Source organism: Equus asinus, chromosome 29, assembly GCF_041296235.1.
Source record: "Equus asinus isolate D_3611 breed Donkey chromosome 29, EquAss-T2T_v2, whole genome shotgun sequence".
In the NCBI taxonomy this organism is placed as follows: domain Eukaryota; kingdom Metazoa; phylum Chordata; class Mammalia; order Perissodactyla; family Equidae; genus Equus; species Equus asinus.
This window is the reverse complement of record NC_091818.1, coordinates 31,919,754-31,938,633: the sequence shown is the minus strand read 5'-3', so window position 1 is coordinate 31,938,633 and position 18,880 is coordinate 31,919,754. Positions and strand designations below refer to the sequence as shown.

Genomic DNA, 18,880 nt, shown 5'->3' with positions numbered 1-18,880 from the left:
ATTAACAGAATGAAGGACAAAAATCATATGATCACCTCAACAGATGCAGGAAAAACATTTGACAAAATACAACATCAATTCATGATGAAAACCCTCAACAGATTGGATATAGGAGGAAAATACCTCAATATAATACAGAGCATATATGACAAACCCACAGCTAACATTATACTCAACAGAGAAACATTGAAAGCTTATTCTCTATGACCAGGAACAATACAAGGATGCCAGCTCTCACCACTCTTACTCAATATCGTACTGGAAGTCCTAGCTAGAGCAATCAGGCAAGATAAAGAAATAAAAGGCATCCAAATCAGGAAGGAAGAAGTAAAATTGTCACTATTTGAAGATGATATGATCTTATTATTAAAAATAACCTCAACAACGTGGGTTTAGTGGGAACATACTTCAACATAATAAAGGCCATATAAGACTAGTCCACAGCTAAGATCATACTCAACAGCTGTCTTTATGTTTCTTTGGAAAAATGTCTGTTCAGTTACTCTGCCCATTTTAAAAATTGGATGTTTTTGCTCTATTGATTGGTATGAGTTTTTAATATATTTTGGATATTAATGCCTTAGCAGATATGTGATTTGCAAATATTTTCTCCCGTTCAGTAGGTTACCTTTTCATTTTGTGGATAATTTCCTTTGCTGTGCAGATGCTTCTTGTTTGATATAGTTCCACTTGTTTATTTTTGCTTTTGTTACCTTTGCTTTTGGTGTCAAATCCAAAAAGTCATTGCCAAGAGTGATGTCAAAGAGATTACTCCTTTGTTTTCTACTAGGAGTTTTATAGTTTCAGGTCTTATGTTCACATCTTTAATCCATTTTGACTTGATTTTTATGTATGGTGTAAGATAGTGTTTCAGTTTCATTCTTTTGCATGTGGCTGTCCAGTTTTCCCAACACCGTTTATTGAAGAGACTGTCCTTTTCCCATTGTATATTCTTGGCCACTTTGTTGTAAATTAATTGACCATGCCTGGATTTATTTCTGGGCTCTCTGTTCTTTTACATTGATCTAAGTGTCTGTTTTTATGTCAATACTATATTGTCTTGATTACTATAACTTTGTAATATAGTTTGAAATTAGGGAGTGTGATGTCTCCAGCTTTGTTCTTCTTTCTCAAGATTGCTTTGGCTATTTAGGATCTTTTGTGGCTCCATACAAATTTTAGGATTGTTTGATCTATTTATATGAAAAATGCCGTTGGAATTTTGATAGAGATTTCATTGAATCTGTAGATTGCTTTGGGTAGTATGGGCATTTTAGCAATATCAATTCTTCCAATTCATAAGCATGGAATATCTTTCCATTTGTTTTTGTCTTCCTCAATTCTTTCATCAGTGTCTTATAGTTTTCAGTATATGTGGCTTTCACCTCCTTGGATAAATTTATTTCTAGGTATTTTATTTTATTTGATGCAGTTATAAATGGGATCTTTATTAATTTCTCATTATGATAGTTTGTTGATAGTGTATAGAAACACAACCGTTTTTTGTATATTGATTTTGTGTCCTGCAACTTTACTGAATTCCTCTATCTGTTCTAATAGTCTTTTGGTGATGTCTTTAGGGTTTTCTACACATAATATCATGTTGTATACAAATAGAGATAGTTTTACTTCTTCCTTTCTGATTTGGATGATTCTCTGGCCTAGTTTTCGTGGCTAGGACTTCCAGGGCTATGTTGAAAAAAAGTGGCAAGAGTGGGCATCCTTGTCTTGTTCGTGATCTTAGATGAAATGGTTTCAGCTTTTCACTGTTGAATATGATGTTACCTGTGGGCTTGTAATACATAACCTTTATTATGTTGAGGTACATTCCCTTTTACACTTTGTTGAGAGTTGTTATCATAAATCTGTTTAATCTTGTCAGGTGCTTTTTGTGCATCTATTGAGATGATCGTCTAATTTTTATCCTTCATTTTGTTAATGTGGTATATCACATTCACTGATTTATAGAAGTTGAAACACACATGCATCTATGGAATAAATCCCACTTTATCATGGTGTATAATCCTTTCTATGTATTGTTGAATTTAATTTGCAAATATTTTGTTGAGGAATTTTGCCTCAGTATGTCTATGTTCATCAGGGATATTGGCCTGTAATTTTCTTTTTTGGTGGTGTTGTCTGCTTTTGGTATCAGGGTAAAGCTGGCCTCATAAAATGAGTTTGAAAGTGTCCCCTTCTCTCGTATTTTTTGGAAGAGTTTGAGAAGGACTGGTATTAATTCTTCTTTAAATGTTGGTAGAACTCACTAGTGAAGCCATATGAGTGTTCTGTGTTGGGAGGTTTTTGATTACTGATTCAATGTCTTTACTAATAATTGGTTGTTTCAAGACAATCCACAAACTGTGAGAAAATATTTGCAAATCGTATATCCAACAAGGGGTTAATCTCCAAAATATATAAAGAACTCATACAACTCAGCAACAAAAACACAAACAACCTGATCAAAAAATGGACAGAGGATATAGGCAGACATTTTTCCAAAGAAGATATACAGATGGCCAACGGGCTCATGAAAAGATGTTCAACATCACTAATCATCAGAGGAATACAAATCAAAACTACAATGAGATATGACGTTACACCGTTTAGAATGGCTATTTACCAAGATGAAAAACAACAAATGTTGGAAAGGATGTGAAGAAAAGGGAACACTCATACACTGCTGGTGGGATTGTGAACTGGTGCAGGCACTATGAAAAACAGTAGGGAGATTTCTCAAAAAATTAAAAATAGAAATACCATATGAAATACCATACTGCTTATCCCACTACTGGGTATTTATCCAAAGAACTTGAAATGAACAATTCAAAGAAACCTATGCACCCATATACTCATTGAAGCATTATTCACAATAGCCAAGACATGGAAGCAACCCAAGTGCCCATTGACTGATGAATGGATAAAGATGATGTGGTGTGTATATTCAATGGATTACTACTCAGCCATAAAAAAGACAAAATTGTCCTTTTTGCAACAACATGGATGGACCTTAAGGGTATTTTGTTAAGTGAAATAAGCCAGACAGAGAAAGACAAACACCATATGTTTTCACTCATATGTGGAAGATAAGCAAATATGTGGACAAAGAGAACAGATTAGTGGTTACCAGAGGGGAAGGGGGTTGGGGGGTGGGCATAAGGGGTAAAGGGGTAGATATATATGGTGACTGACAAATAATAATGTGCAACTGAAATTTCACAATGAAATAAACTATCATGACCTCAATAAAATTTAAAAAAAAGATAGTGGGATAAGCAGGGAAAAGCTGTATATGGGCTGTATATTAGATAATAGTATTATATCAATGGCAAATTTCCCCTACTGTGATATGTCATTGTTCTTAGGAGATGCATGCTGAAGTGTTTAGGGTGACGTGTTATGATGCCTGCTACTAACTCTCAGATGGTTTAGCAAAAAAAGTTTGTGTTTGTGAAGAGAGAGAGGGGAGGGAGGGAGGGAAAGAACTAAAGCAAATGTGGCAAAATGGTAATAATTGTGGCTCTAGGAGAAGGGTTATGGGGTATGCATTGTACCCTTCTTGCAATTTTTCTGAGGGTTTGAAATTTCCCAAAATAAAAACTTGATATAAGTATAGATACCCCAAGTTTCTTTTGGTTTCCATTTGCATGGACTATCTTTTTCCATCCCTTCAATGTTAGTCTGTGTGTGTTCTCACATCTGAAGTGAGTCTCTTGTAGGCAGAATGTAGTAAATTTTGTTTTTTTGGCCTCTCAGCCACTCTATATCTTTTAATTGGACCATTTAGGTAATTTACATTTAAAGTAATTATTGATAGGTATGTACGTATTGCCATTTTGTTAATTGTTTCCTGGTTGTTTTATAATTTCTTTACTCCTTTTTTCTCTTGCGCTCTTCCTTTGTCTTTCAGTTATTTTCTAGAATGGTATGTTTAGATTCCTTTCACTTTATCTTTTGTGAAGGTACTGTAGGTTTTGCTTTTTGGCTACCATGAGGCTTACATGCACATGTTATAACAGTCTATTAACTTGATAACAATTTATTTGAACTCATTTTAAAGATCTACATATTTACTCTCTCTCCCCACATTTATGTTTTTGATGTCACAATTTACATTTTTTTCTTGTGTATCATTAACAAATTATTGTAGTTTTAATTATTTTTACTACTTTTATCTTTTAACCTTCGTGCTAGATTTATGTTATTAACCCACTACCATTACAACATTTAAGTATTCTAAGTTTAACTATATATTTAACATTGAGATATACCTTCATATGTTTTCCTGTTATTAATTAGCACCTTTTTGTTTTAACTTAAAGAAGTCTCTTTAAAATTTCTTGTAAGCCTGGTTTAGTAATAACGAACTCCTGTCGTTTTTGCTTTAGTCTAGGTGTGTAGTAGGCTATACTATATAAGTTTATGTAAGTATACTCTATGATGTTCACACAATGATGAAATTGCCTAGTGATGCATTTCTCAGAACATATCCCTGTCATTAAGAAACACATGACTGTAATGGTAATGTGTCTCATAGTAGCCCTATTTGGTTTCCACCTATTGGGGGTCCATTGAGTCTCATGGATCTGGATGTCCATTTCTTTCCATAGGTTTGAGAAATTTTCAGCCATTATTGCTTTAAATATACTTCCTTTCCCTTTTTCTTTCTTTTCCTCTTCCTGAAGTCCCATAATACAGATATTGTTTCTTTTGATTGTGTCTCAAAACTCTCATAGTCTTTCTTCACTTTTTCATTCTTTTTTCTTTTTGTTTCTCTGACTGGATAATCTCAAATGCCCTGTCTTCTGGCTCACTGATTCTTTCTTCTGCATGGTTGAGTCTGGTTTTGAAGCTCTCTATTCTTCAATGCAGTCATTGTAGTTTCCAGATGCAGTATATCTTTTCTTTTCTTTTTTTTTAATGATTTCTGTTTCTTTGTTGAACTCTTAATTTTGTTTATTTGTTGTCTTCCTACTTCTATTTAGTTGTTTGTATGTTCTTATAGTTCACTAAACTGCTTTAAGAGGAGTATTCTGAGTTCTTTGTCTGACAGTTCATAGATCTCCATTTCGTTAGGATCACTTATTGGAGCTTTATTAGTTTTCTTTAGTGGTGTCATGGTTACCTGGTTTTTCAAGTACCTTCATTCCTTACATTGGTATCTGTACCTTTGAATAAGTGGTCTCCTCTTTCAGACTTTACAGGTTCCCTTAGGCAGAGATAATCAGTTCAGTTTGGGTTTCTGTATGTGTCTGCTGGTAAGATCCTTGGGCAGATGGGGCTTGCTATTGGGGTCTAGTTTTGGGCAAGGCCACTACCCAAACTCTGAAGTTGAGGGAGAGTGTGCTGCTGGCTGAGAACAGTTGAATAGGACTGCTGGCCTGGTTCCCTGTCCAAGCAAGGCTGTAAGATGGGCTCTGTGGTTGCCTGGGTTCTTTGGGCTAGCTTCCTAGACAGTCTTAACTGTGTACTATACTCAACAGTAGATGGGGCTATGAATTAGCTTTCTTGCTCTGGTGAGGCAGCAGAATGGGCCTGAAGATCTGCACATTTGTTGTTTGGGGACCCGAGTCAGGCAAGACTGTACACTGAGTCCCCTGGCCAGATGGAGCCACCAGTAGTGCTGTGCAGTTGGAGAAAGCCAAGGGCTGTGTTCTGTGTTCAAGTTCCACTGTAAGCAGAGCTGTTGGATGGGCTACACAGCTCCCTGTGCTCTGTTTAGGTTCCCTGTTTGGTAGGCTGAATGCTATATTCTGCAATGGGTGGAGCTATGAATTAGTTTATCTGCCTGGGCAGAGTGGGAGAACTGGCTTGGTTCTCTGTCTGTGGTCTTGCCTCAAGCTGACCTACACCCCATGTTCCCTGGCTGAATGGTGCCACTGGTTTTGCTCTACAGACAATCACCTCTGCCTGTTGTACTCTCAGCTCAAGCATTGCTGAGCTAAGAAGTTTCCAGGTGTTCTGACCAGGCTTTCTGGTCAGGCTGGGCCTGGAGTTACACTCACCAGTGAGTGGGGCTATGAGTTAGCTCCCCTGCCTGAGTTTTGCGTGTTCTTGACCTTCATATATTTGGAATCACACACATGTACTTTTTTGTATCAGGCTTTTCATGGTTCAAAATTATGTCTGTGAAATTCTTCCATGTGTTGCATGCATCAAATTCATTATTCCTTATTAAGTGTAGTTAGCCATTGTATGAATATGTAACACAATTTATTTACCTGGTATTTTGATAGACATTTATTGTTCCCAGTTTGAAGTTACTATGAACAAAACTGCTAGGAACATTTTTGTTTATGACTTTTGATGAACACAAACACTCATTTCTTTTAAACCGAGGAGTAGAATTGCTGGATCATAAGGTGTGGGTATATTCATCTTCAGTAGATATTGCTGGACAGCTTTTCCAAAGGTGTCACATCAAATTATGTTCTTCTCAGCAATATCTGAGATTTCCAGTTTTTCCACATTGTCATCAACACTTTATATATGTGTGTGTGTGTGCATACATATATATATATGCACACACACACATGCTGGTCCTTTTAATTTTAGCTTATGGTGAAGGTGTAGTGGTATGTCATTGTGGTTTTATTTTGCATTTTATTGATGGCTAATGAAGTTGAGCACCATTTTATTGCTTATAGATCATATGGAGATCTTTTGTGCGATGTCAATTCAAAGCCCTTGCCTAGTTTTAAATTGGGTTATCCTTTTCCTTTTGATTGTTACGAGTTCTTTATAGATTCTGGATACAGAAATATATACATAGTGTAATGCAGATATCTTTTTCTGGTCTCTGAGTTGCCTTTGCATTTTATTAATGTCTTTTAATGAACAGAAGCTCTTAATATTTATAAGATCCAATTTATTCATCTTTTATATTTTGTGTGTCCTCTTTAAGAAATCTCTGACTACTGCAAAATCACAAAAATATTCTTTGTTCACTTCTAGCAGCTTATAGTTTTACTTTTAATATTTTTGTCTATTATTTCAAATTAATTTTTGTGTATGAAGTAAGGTACTATTTAAGGCACATTACTTTCAAACAAATACCAATTGACTAACACTATTTATTGATTAGATTGTCCTTTTCCTATTTAGTTGGAGTAGAGCAGGTGTTGAAAAGCAGGTGTGTTTGTGAGTCTGTTTCTGAACACTCTATTTTGTTCCATTGGTTTATTTGTCTATCCTTGTACCAGTACCACATGTAACTATTATAGCTTTATAAAACATCTTGAAATCTGGCACATTAAGTTCTCCACATTTGTTTTTCTACTTCAAGTTTATCTTGGCTACTTTAGGTCTCTTTCATTTTCCATATGCTATGGTTTGATTATTTGCGTCCCGCCCCAAACTCCTACGTTGAAACATATCCCCCAAGGTGATGGTATTAGGAAGTGGGACCTCCGGGAAGTGAGTAGGTCATGAGGGTGGAACTTCATGAATGGGATTAATGCCCTCATGAGAGTGGCCTGAAAAATCTTCTCTGCCCCTGCCACCATGTGAGGAAAGAGCTGTCTAGGCCATCAAAGAAGTGCGGCCTCCCAACACCAAATCTGCCTCCTCCACGATCTTGGACTGTACGGCCTCTAGAACTGTGAAAAATAAGTGTCTGTTGTTGAACAAATATTTTAAGCTCCCTCAGTCTCTGGTATTTTGTTATAGCAGCTCTAATGGACTAAATACCATATAAACAGAAATAGCTTGTCAAATCCACACACATGCAAAACCTGATGAGATCTTGATTAGGATTTCATTGAATTTCAATCTGAATTTGGGAATTTGGGAAGAATTGACTCAATATTGCATCCAGAAATCTATGAGCATGCTCCATTCATTTATTGCTTTGTCTCTCAGCAATTCTTTCTAGTTTTCAGAGTAGCAACTTGTACATTTTTCATTGAATTTATTCCTAGGTATTTGGTGCTTTTTGATTCTACTGGAAATGATATATTTTATTTTCTAATTGCCTATTTTGTGTCTATAAAAATATAATTGTTTTTGTATACTGACTTTATATCCAGTAATTGGCTGAATTCCCTTATGCATTCTAAATGTGTAGATTCTTTTGCATATTATTTATGACTAGTGTTATCTATGAAAAATGATTTTTTAACTTTTTTCTTTCCAATTGTCTTATATTTTCTGTTTGTTGCCTGATTGTACTGGCTAGGACTCCACAGGACAATGCTGTACATAAGAGATGAAATGGGCAGTGGTGATACTCCTGAATTTGGGGGAGAGAGTGTTTAATATTCCACCATTAAGAATGTGTCTTTCGTAAACATCCTTTATCATATTTAAAGGGTCCTTCTACTCTTATTTTACTGAGATTTTTAAAATCATGAACAGATTTTTAATTTTATCAAATGCTTTTTCTGCATCTATTGATCTAATAATATGGTTTTTCTCCTATATTCTGTTAATGTGAAAAAATATTAATAATTTTTTATGTTGAACCAACTTATCACTTCTGCAACACTTCCTAGTTATGAGGTATTACACACGAATACACATCCACACACATCTACACATAGATAAAATTTATTAATACGTTTCATATTTCTATAGGATTTTTGTGTCTATGATCATGGGAAATATTTATAATCTTTCTTGTAATATCTTTGTCAGGTTTTGCTATGCTATCAGGGCCACTCTGGCTTCAGTTGTGAGCCCAAATTTGTTCTTTTGCATGTGAATACCTCTTTTTTATCTTATTTACTTTCTTTTATTTACTTTGGGTTTCTTGTTCTTGAGATGAAAGCTTAGCTTTCCAATTTCCAAACTTTCTACTTTCCTAATATTATTTATTTGAAGCTATTCACTTCCCTCCAGGCATTGCTTTAGTTACATCCCACAATTTTTCCTATGTCCTATTCTCATTATCCTTCAGTGAAAAGTATGTTGTAATTCTCATTTTAATTTCTCTTTGACCCTTGGGTTATTCAGAAGTGTGTTGCTTAATTTCCAAACTTTTGGGGATTTTCTAGACTTGCTTTATGGTCCAGCATATAGCCTATCTTGGTAAGTGTCCTACATGCACGTGAAAAGAAAATGTATTTGCATTGTTTGGTGTAGTTTTCCACATTTATCAGTTAGACCAAGCTAAGGTCCCAGTCACGTGAGTAAAGCCACCTCCAGTCTCCCAGCTGGGCCTCGAGATTGAGAAACAGACGAGCTATCCCCACTGTGCTCTGTTCAAACTTCTGAGCCACAGAATTTGTAAAATGATTATTTTATGCCATGAAGTTTTGGGATGCTTTGTTAGGTAGCAATAGTAAGAAGAATTTAGCATTTTGTAGGCTCAATGTTTATGAGAAAATCTTTGCTTTTTCATAATCCTTATAGAATTTAGGACTAGAGAAGTAATTCTAGTGCAATGTATTTTATATACATTTGGAAGTAGCCAAGATTAACCAAAAAAATGGACATTTTACAGCTGTCATTCTAGTAGCTAGTATCACACTCTTGAACACAATGTTACCAAAAGTTATACAGAAAATCTTGTGCCACTTTTTTCCTATGCAAAAATCTACTTAATTATTATAATTGTTAATGTCTATAAAAATAAAGCAAATTAAATCACAGAGATTCAAAGAGGAAATACATATTCGACTATGCTGTTGAAGGCAAAGTTCAGTTCTGAAATTCCAAGAGGATACTAAAAAAACTGCTTTGCAACTGAAGGAAAGAGAGTTATCTTTGGCTATTCATATTTTAGATTTCTGGGCAACTAAAGTAAATCTCTCTAGAACAACCAGGCTGGGGCTTCTGTATCTTTGCCCACTGGTCCACACAGCTGCCACCCAGGTTCTAGCGCTTCTGGCTGTGTGGGTGAGTCATAGAGCTCTTGGGAAGCAGAAGGTCTGGTCTTCTTTCAAGGTGTTGTGTGAGTCCATTAGGCACTTGTTCTATACTGTGCTCTCAGGATTACTGGGCAGAAACGTTTAAAAGTATTTATTTATTTTGAGTCACTATTGTAAAAACTAATGCAAGGGTACAGTTAAAGAAAAAAAGTGTTTATTTAGGCCATCCACTAGGATCATAATAAATAAAGCAGTATACTAATGTAATAACAGATGTTCTCATGCATTTATCACATTTATAAATATACAAGAAAGCTGGCTTACAGGGTTCTTGGGACAAATTTGGAAAAGTGTATTTGGCAACACAGTGAAATTTAACAGTGTTAAGACTATCAAACAGATTCTCTTTCCTATCATTTTTTAAAATACATCCTCTATGTATCTGTGAATAAATGGTAATGTTCCTTTTTAGTTTCTAGTTTTTATAAACATGCCAGTTCTAAGCCAACTGTCAAAGGACCCAGGTTGATCATTTGTTATTTATCAATATTGCTAATGGAAAACAGATTTTAGAAAAGAAATAAAAATTAATTCTTCTGCATTTCAATGTGGAGGCTGATACACTGTAAGCCAGAATCATTTAAACAGTAAAATGTGCCTAAATGAAATGAACCCCAAAGTGGAAGTTCATAAATAGGAACTCTGATACTCAATATACGAATGCTATAGCATTATGATTGTAATTTGATGAATGACCAATTATCTGACTGCAAAAGTGATGAACTTTGATTAATGCTTAATTTTGCTAGTAAATTTCACACAGAGTTAAAATAGGGTAACCTTTAACATAAATAATTTAAACATATCTTAAACACTGAAAATGTGTTTTTAATTGTTATTTACAGTTAATCAATGATACCAGTGTATAGCTTAATTTAGCCAATTGCCAGTCTTGCATCCCTCTTTCCACATCTGCTATTACAATTTTCTTCATAAATACTTAGGCAAATCAGTTTAGTGAAGGGGAGCGATCTGTGGTCCAGAGCAATTCGATGTATGGCCATTTGGTTTGGAGACAGCGTTTAATAGGAGTGTCATCCGTTTGCAGCATGGGATCTTCAAAACCCATAACAACTGCAGTCCCTTCTACATACATCACCTGTTAACAAAATAAAGCCACCAAGGTCAATCAATATTCTTAGCAAATTTTTAAGAAAGATACAAAAATTTTCATAGGCTAGCAGATAAGACATAAATGGAACTTTACATCTAATTTTATTATGATAGAAATTATGACCAAGAATAGCTGCTTACTGATTAATGTGAAAGTATATTTGGAAACAAGACGGTGACACAAATTTTAACTGCTAGGTGACCAGTCGATTTTTAGTTTTTAAGTTCACAATTTAAAAGAAAGCACATGTGAATCCCAAAACACATACAGTTTCTGATAAAAGACATATATAACATATACTACTTGGAAGAAATTTTAAATTATTTATGTAACAATTTATATAATTCCCACTGTTTTAATATTGAGGCCCTCAAATCATCATGCTGCCTCAGGAAATGGAAAGCTGTAACAGAAATATAGCTGTATATTCTGAGGCTTTACTTTCTCCTCTCAATTTAGGTGCTGAATTTCCAGAGCTGAAAGCAATCTGGATGTTTGTCAGTGAAATTTGCTATTCGCTGTATTAAATACTTCTGAAAATGCTGTTCCTGAATGTACTTTGTACTGCATAAAAAATCAAAAAGAAGTCAGGACAGAAACAAAAATCAAATAGAAAAAAGTTAATATATAAACTAACCGGGTACTTTAAATGCAGTGACAATGATCATATAAAACAGAAACTGGCAGGTGGGTATCAGAAAAAAATTTTTTTCTGATTAATTTATAATGACAGTCTTTTAGATGGATCTATGAAATAACATACTTACTAAAACCCTAACTCATTATAAGGGGTCACTGTGTACATTAAGCCATTCAGTCATTAATTTCTTTTTGTACCAAGAGAAATTGATTGTATGATCTAAAAGGAATAGATATAGACTGCCTTTTTCCCAAGTATGTATACTTATTTTTATACATTCAATGGCTGATAGATGTGATTGTAATTATGTTCTTCCAATATAAAAGTCCTAAGTTATTTGACTAAGAAGCCAAAAGAAACAACTTTATTAGGCTTAAATGAGAGTTTCCTTAAAAACACACTAAATACAGGAATAGAATATATTACTAGGTTGGATAGTTTGGTTTCATGAATCTACTCATTTTTAGGAAGCTCTAAAGAATACTTTAATGTGAAATACATTTGTTTTTCATTTTTATTTTGGTTAATGTATTAGTTTGTTTCTAGTTTTGATGAAAAATATTTGCCATTAAAACTACAACTCACGCTTTTTAACTCCCCAAAGCAAATCTTCCTTTTCTGAAAAACTGTCCATAAAGTACAATAACTTGAGTTATTATAATTAACAGATGAGACAGACCTTTTTCCACAAGGAATTTCACTTGCTCCTCGCCTTAGAGCAGATGTGCTGGGTGAAGTACCATGACCTACCTCTGCGGCCTCCGCCACCTGCGCCACCTGGTGGATCCCGCTCCCTCCCGCGTGGCGAGCATTCTCCTTTTGTCAGTTTCCTCAGGTAATTGTAATAGTACCTCACTATGCGGTCTACCGTGTTTCTACCTCCTGAGTAACTTCATAACGTTACCTCTGCAACTTAATGACACACATGCTTTGCTTTATAGTTCTTACATACTATTGTCATGTTAATATTTCATCGCTGATTTCTGATCTTTTTGTTAGTATGTCAGACGCTTGTCACAAGCATGATTTGAAAACTTACTATATACAGGTAGCGTGGCCAACAGATCAAGGACAGGATTGGGAATCAGGAACTCAGTTCCAATCCCTGCTCTGCCAATGACTTGCTGTGTGACCCTGGGTGAGTCGCTTAATCTCCCTGTCTCAGAGGCCTCATCTGTAAAATATGGACAATATTTGACTGACCTACTTTGCAGGATTGTGTAGGTGAATAACTACTTAGTGACTATAAAGCACCTCCTATTACAAGGCTACATAAAACTTCCAAATCTAGAAGAAGCACTCATTAACACATATTAGGAAATACCGTCCATGTTTTCTTATTGACAATTTATATTTTTTGCTATATACATAGAATAATAAATTATCTTCTTGTGAAAACATCTTTAGAGCTAACTTAATAAAACTTCGAATTTACATTTTGTTATGAACATAGGAGTAAATTTTAGTCTGTTTTAGATTTGCTCTAACTAAAATTACGTATTTAGTGTACATTAGGACCTATTTTCTGTAGCCACCCTCAGTTTAGATAAGTATAAAAGCAGCATGAGTATTTCAAGTTAAAAAGGTATGGTAGGCTTTATTCCTTCTAATATTAGCTCTATCTACTGTGACTGTTACTTGAATAAATGCAAATATAATAGATATGGCGTATGTGTAGACAAGCTAATATTTAATCAAAAAGGGGGGGTGAGTGAGACAATGGTGATTGAAACCCACTGAGTACATCGGAAGTGACTCAGGCGGCTTTGTCAATGAGTCACAAAGGAAAGCAGCAAAGCATGGTGGGTAAAGTGCAGGCTCTGAGACAGACTACCGAAAAGTTTCTGCCGCTTCCTGGCTGCTTGACCATGACAACTTGCTTCCCTCTCTGTTTCAGTTCCCTCCTCTGTAACCTGGGGCTCTACAGACCATACTTACTTCCTAGGGTGGTGTGAAAACAGAGAAAGCAAGTACTTACTACATAATTGCTCAGTAAATGCCCCAAAATGCTAGCTATTGTGGTTATTAGTTTATTACATCTTTTAAAAATATTTTTCTCAAAAACCTATTACCCCTTTCTCCATTTAAATGGATTAATAATTTTCACTGGACCCAACTATAATGTTGATTTAGTCATATTTACACAGCCAAGGGTAACATGTATACAGATGTAGTTATTTGTTACAGTGAAACTCTTGCTCCAAAATTCCAATGAAGATCTCACTGAAAATCACATGCTGCTTAAATCAAAATATGACCAGTTCTAAGATATGTTGTGACAGTAAAGAGACTCCTGGAATAATCTCCTTAGGTAGCAATTTTATGGGAATCAAACATTGTTATATATCCATATTTCTTTTATCAATCCAGGTAAAGACAAATAACTATGTGAATTATCATACCTTTTCATTATAATTTGATTGCTTCAGTCCATTGTAGTGGTAGACAGTAAAAGACTCTGGACCACTCGAGCCCTAGTGTAAATAAAGTACTATTAAAACTTTCAATTATATCTTCATATCAGTCAATTTCTAATTAGCAATTGAAAGTAAAATGCAAGTTTCTTAAATCCTCACCCTTATGATTGGGGAATCATTTGGTAAAGCAAGAAAACCTAAAAGCTGAAATAGCTGCTCCTGGGGAAGAGACTGGAAAGTGGGGAAGTGCTGATTTTTATTATAAGCTCTTCTGACTAGACTTTATTTTATGCTTTTAACTATGATTTTTTTAAAGGACAAGGTTCTAAAACACAAAAGTATTTCCTACAATGTATCTCTGCTTTTTCTCTAGTTGTAAGTAATTTGTTCCTCTCAACTACAGAATAGGAATAATATCCCATTTACTCAGACCACAAACATATATGCACCAACACTTCCAATCTATTGGTTCACAATATGGAATTAGGGCTTTCCATTCCAAAAAATATCATTTGAGTATTGTCAACTTTTAATTAGTGAAGAGAGCATTGTGAGAAATGAAACACACAATTATAGTGTTTAAAGAAAGGATATCCTGTAAGTCATTATCAGATTAAACTTTAAGAAAAACTGATTGATCATGTTATTCCCACTGTCTTAACCTTGGTTCTCAATTAGCTAAAGATCAAGTTCAACTCTCTTGACCTAGCATTCATGCCTATTCATGGCTGGGCCCCACTGAAGGTGCCCGGCTCCCATGATTTCCCTCAGGGCCTGAGTGTCCCTGTGCCTGTCCCTCTTGTCTTTCTGGCCTCATCCGACTGATACAAGGATGGGCATGTGATTCAGGCTGGGCCAAAGTCCCTCCTTAGAATTTTTTCAATTGGAACAAAGGGAAGACAGCTGCTGGTAACTGTAGCTTCAGCTTCCTAGAGAAAGATCGATTGGTTGAGAGAAGGTACTACTCTGGAGAGAGAAAGGGTGGGAGATGGAGACACTGCTCCAATCTTGGAGGCTCCTAGTGCTACCTTCTGGATGCTTCCTTCTTCAATTCCTCTGAGCTACTCCTTCCAATTCATATCTTTCCTTCCCACTTATGTCAGTTCAGGCTGGGGCTCTGTGATTTGCAACCAAGAATCTTACAATACACAGTCTAATCTACCTTTCCAGTCTTATCTGCAACTACTCACCTTTCTGAATTCTCTGTATTAGACAAGCATATTTCTCATTTTCCCATGAAAAGACCTTTTGTTGTCAGCTCTTTGCACATTCATGAGTTTTTTTATTCCTCTCTAAAATGCCCTTCTCTCTTGCTCTTTTCTTCTTTTTCAAGACCAGGTTCAAATCTTACTTTCTCTGTAAAGTTTGTCTGGACTCCAACACTAGCTGGATTCTTTATTACTTTGGGACCTTTATAATAACAAGTGTCTCAATATTTAATTTGGGAACAAATCATATACGACTTTATACTATCTCTTCAGTTATTTTGAAAGATTGTTTAAATTTTTAGCTGTTTTTTAACTTTTCATGTCTTAGATTCCCAACTAAAATCCAACCTCTAATTTTTTGTATCCCACTGAAAATGCTCTAAAAAAAGACAGAAAAATCAATAATTTATTTGATCACTTTCTTAATTATATGACTCAAAGCAATTAGTTACTTAGATAAATAATTTGGCTGTTGATTTCGAGTTAACATACTTTAACTCTCAAATACTTTACTGTAATTGAATACATTTTCTATTCTCTAGTTCCAGTCATTAATAATTGGCATAAAATACTGAAATATCAACAAAAGGCAGTATAACACAGTGGTACAATGCTTAGTCTCTGGGGTTAGATGACCTACGTTAGACTTGAATTAGCTACTTACTAGCTATATGACCTTAAGCAATTTTCTTAAGTTCTCTAATCTTCAGTTTCCTCATTGCCAAAATGGGGGAAAATATTACCTAATTTCTAAGGCACATAGTGCCTGGTGCACAGTACATGCTTAATGCATGGTATCTGCTTCTGCTATTCTTGTCATAAACAAATTGCCTTGAGATGGTTATGAAATTCCCACGGCTCTTTTCCCCCTGCATCTGCTCTGCCTTATGGCAAAGAAACGTTCTTCCACAGCACCTACTTTAAGCATTTGTAAAGATTATCAAAGTTAGATAAAGATTTTCCTCGCTGTGCTTCTGACTCCAGTTTTGCAACTTTACTTCATTTATTCCTGGTTGAGTGAATCTTTACTGGGTGTGACTACATTGGTCTGTTAGGTACAAACAAGTATATGAATAATGGCCAAAATGAGTGAGAGATCTTTTTTTCTGACATTATAGTCACAAAATGTAAAATGACTCTACTTTTTATGAAGCACTTAGCAAATTTTAAAAAGTCTAACAGCTATATTGTGATATTCTTAGTTACTTTTTGAATTTTACTTCACTCACTTTCTTTACCCACAGTAACCATAACAGATAGATACAGGTTTAGAAATACAGGTTCACTTTCTTTTTTAATTACCATGAATGAATGACAATAATATTGTCTACTCTGTTAAAGAAAATTTAAATCTGAGACATCAAATTAACAATTATAGCCTTGAAATTTAATAATTTTATCTTGATATTTTCCATCTATCATTTCATTACAATTTTTCTACTTGGCAATACATCCCTTTTATAATAGAGTTGGAATAGAAATTAGCAGTTTTATTAAAACAATGAACTTTAATTTAGACCATGCTGTTATCTGATGAAATGATCTCAATATACCTAACTAAATCATGTGGAAATTCTTCACTTTCACAGGAAACAGAGAAGAGAAGACTGGAGCAGGCTGTGGCATTGGGTGTCAACAACGTGGATGTTAACTCAGTACTGAGACCAGCAGGGCTCCTTATTAACTGAGGCCCAATCAAGCCCAGTGGAAGACATGTCCCAAGGTGACGGCACAGCTCTACTCAAAGGCTTTCCTTCTACTCAACTAAAATCCTGCTGGAACTTAGGTTCACGAGTAGGGGCTTCCACTACATATAGGCTCCTTACCTTCTTTCTTTAGTACTTAGAAAGTTCGAAAAAGACACATACCAATCTATTAACAATAGTTACCTGAGAGAAGGAAAATAGGGATGGGAGTGGATAAAGAGAATCTCTCTCTTTTTATTCCCCACACTTCTGGACTTTATCCTTTCTTTAGAAAAACAGTATCATTATGTACATATATTGGTGAATACACTATCTTCTACCACTCCCTCCGCCAAAGTTCTGCATTACTGTGTTAGAACACACATACCCTCCTAGCCTCTCTGTTTGGGAAAGTATTTACATAACAGTGCTGTCTTAGTCTTATATCTGCATGTCAGAACACTTTAAATTAGTAGAAAAGAATGTTGAAACAATTACAAGATGATCATCCCAATAGAACAAGACAATAAATATATTCAAGTATGTTACCTGATCAGGAAAAAATTCTTGAAGAAATGGACCCAATAATATGATTCCTAATCCTTCTGGATCTAATTTATTCTTCATAAGATTTATACTATGGGGAGAAAAAAAAGAAAAACAGTGGATACCAAAGGAAAAACTTATTTTCCTTCTTTCATGATTAAATTGCTGGTACTATAACACATTTGACTGCCAAAAATCCTAAGAGCTGTCCTTTTTAGACTCCTAATGACAAATACGCAGGAATGACATCTAATTTGCCAAAACTTGGTTATTTTTAAACCAGAGTAATCTGTTACTATTTAGAATTGAAATGATGACGATGGCTTTGGAATATTGTTCCTTATTAGGTAAAGAAACTTAAAAACCTAGGCTTATAAATGCAGGCGTTAACCTCCCAAGGCAAATTCTCTTTGCTTCGTAGGTATGCCTGAGTTTAACAATGAAATGAGGCATTTGACTTAAAAAAATGTTTATTTTAAGCCCAAGGAGAACAAGAAAGAGCATCTAAAGGCAGTGGCACATCAGATAATCAAAAACATCTCCTAAAAAGCTTAGTTTCCAGAACCAAATGAGGTGGAGGCTTAAAATTCGCAGACAATGTAACTTGAAGGTCAGAGAGGTAAGCTAATCCTCGAAGAGCTGAAGTCCCCTGAGTTACACTGAGCGGTATGGACTCCACTGCTGCAGTAGCAGCCAACAGCAGATTGTGCTTTGCAGAGCCCTTCCCATTTAGGTGTAGCCAAGGCTGGGGAAAGGTGTTAGGTGCAAATAGAAAGAAGGCAGAGGGAAGTGGACTGCAGTTTGAAGAGTTTTAAAAATGAAAATGGTCTTTTCAGAAAATTTTCCTTCTCCATGTTATCTCCCAAAGTATAAGTGCCAAGTTAAATATACCTTATTATACAACATGCAAAAGCCAGGACATTTTGATGGGTGTGAGTGAGGCCAGGAGGTTATGACATGACACAAAGAAAGGCATGGTCATATGACACTTAATATATTTAATTTACTAACCCTTAATATGGCCCTGTTAGTTCATGGGCCATCACATATTATGAACGTGACTAGACCACTGAAGTACAGAGTGAACAACTCAGTCCAATCTTTCAGCTACTTGTAGAAAAACAATCTAACTCAATTGTTCTAACTTTATAATTTAAGGTGTGTTATGTATTATGATGAAACAAGGGAAATTAAGTAGATGATATATAGCTATTTATGCAGGAATTTGGAAAAAAATTTAAGAAGCTCATTTTAAGGATGTCAAGTCTCTGTTATCATACTGATTAGGCTGATTTCTTCCTAAATCTTTGCTTTATATAAAGTGCTGTGCTTTGTACATGGAGGTTTAGATTAAAAAAAGGGCAAAATTGTGTATAAAGTTTTAAATTTAATGGAATCTTT

General features: G+C 35.2%; 1 protein-coding gene and 1 long non-coding RNA gene across 5 annotated transcripts in view; one reads left to right on the top strand and one right to left on the bottom strand.

Moving 5' to 3' along the window:
• The window catches only part of LOC123281986 (uncharacterized), a 57,696-nt gene extending 38,829 nt beyond the window's left edge, over window positions 1-18,867 (top strand). The window contains exons 2-3 of the long non-coding RNA XR_006521816.2: window positions 12,292-12,458; window positions 16,838-18,867. This is a non-coding gene — a long non-coding RNA (uncharacterized lncRNA). The remainder of the gene's footprint in view (window positions 1-12,291; window positions 12,459-16,837) is intronic.
• MINDY3 (MINDY lysine 48 deubiquitinase 3) overlaps window positions 10,002-18,880 on the bottom strand; it is an 84,735-nt gene continuing 75,856 nt past the window's right edge. For 3 of the 4 annotated variants that reach the window (XM_014838726.3, XM_044762062.2, XM_070500836.1), the window contains 3 exons: window positions 17,483-17,570; window positions 14,026-14,097; window positions 10,002-10,968 (listed from right to left, as the gene is read on the bottom strand). In XM_014838726.3, the coding sequence (XP_014694212.1) occupies window positions 10,819-10,968; window positions 14,026-14,097; window positions 17,483-17,570 (310 nt within the window). In that variant the 3' untranslated portion in view covers window positions 10,002-10,818. Of the gene's footprint in view, window positions 10,969-12,662; window positions 12,798-14,025; window positions 14,098-17,482; window positions 17,571-18,880 lie in introns of all 4 variants that reach the window. The other variant, XR_011499212.1, reaches the window with a different exon arrangement.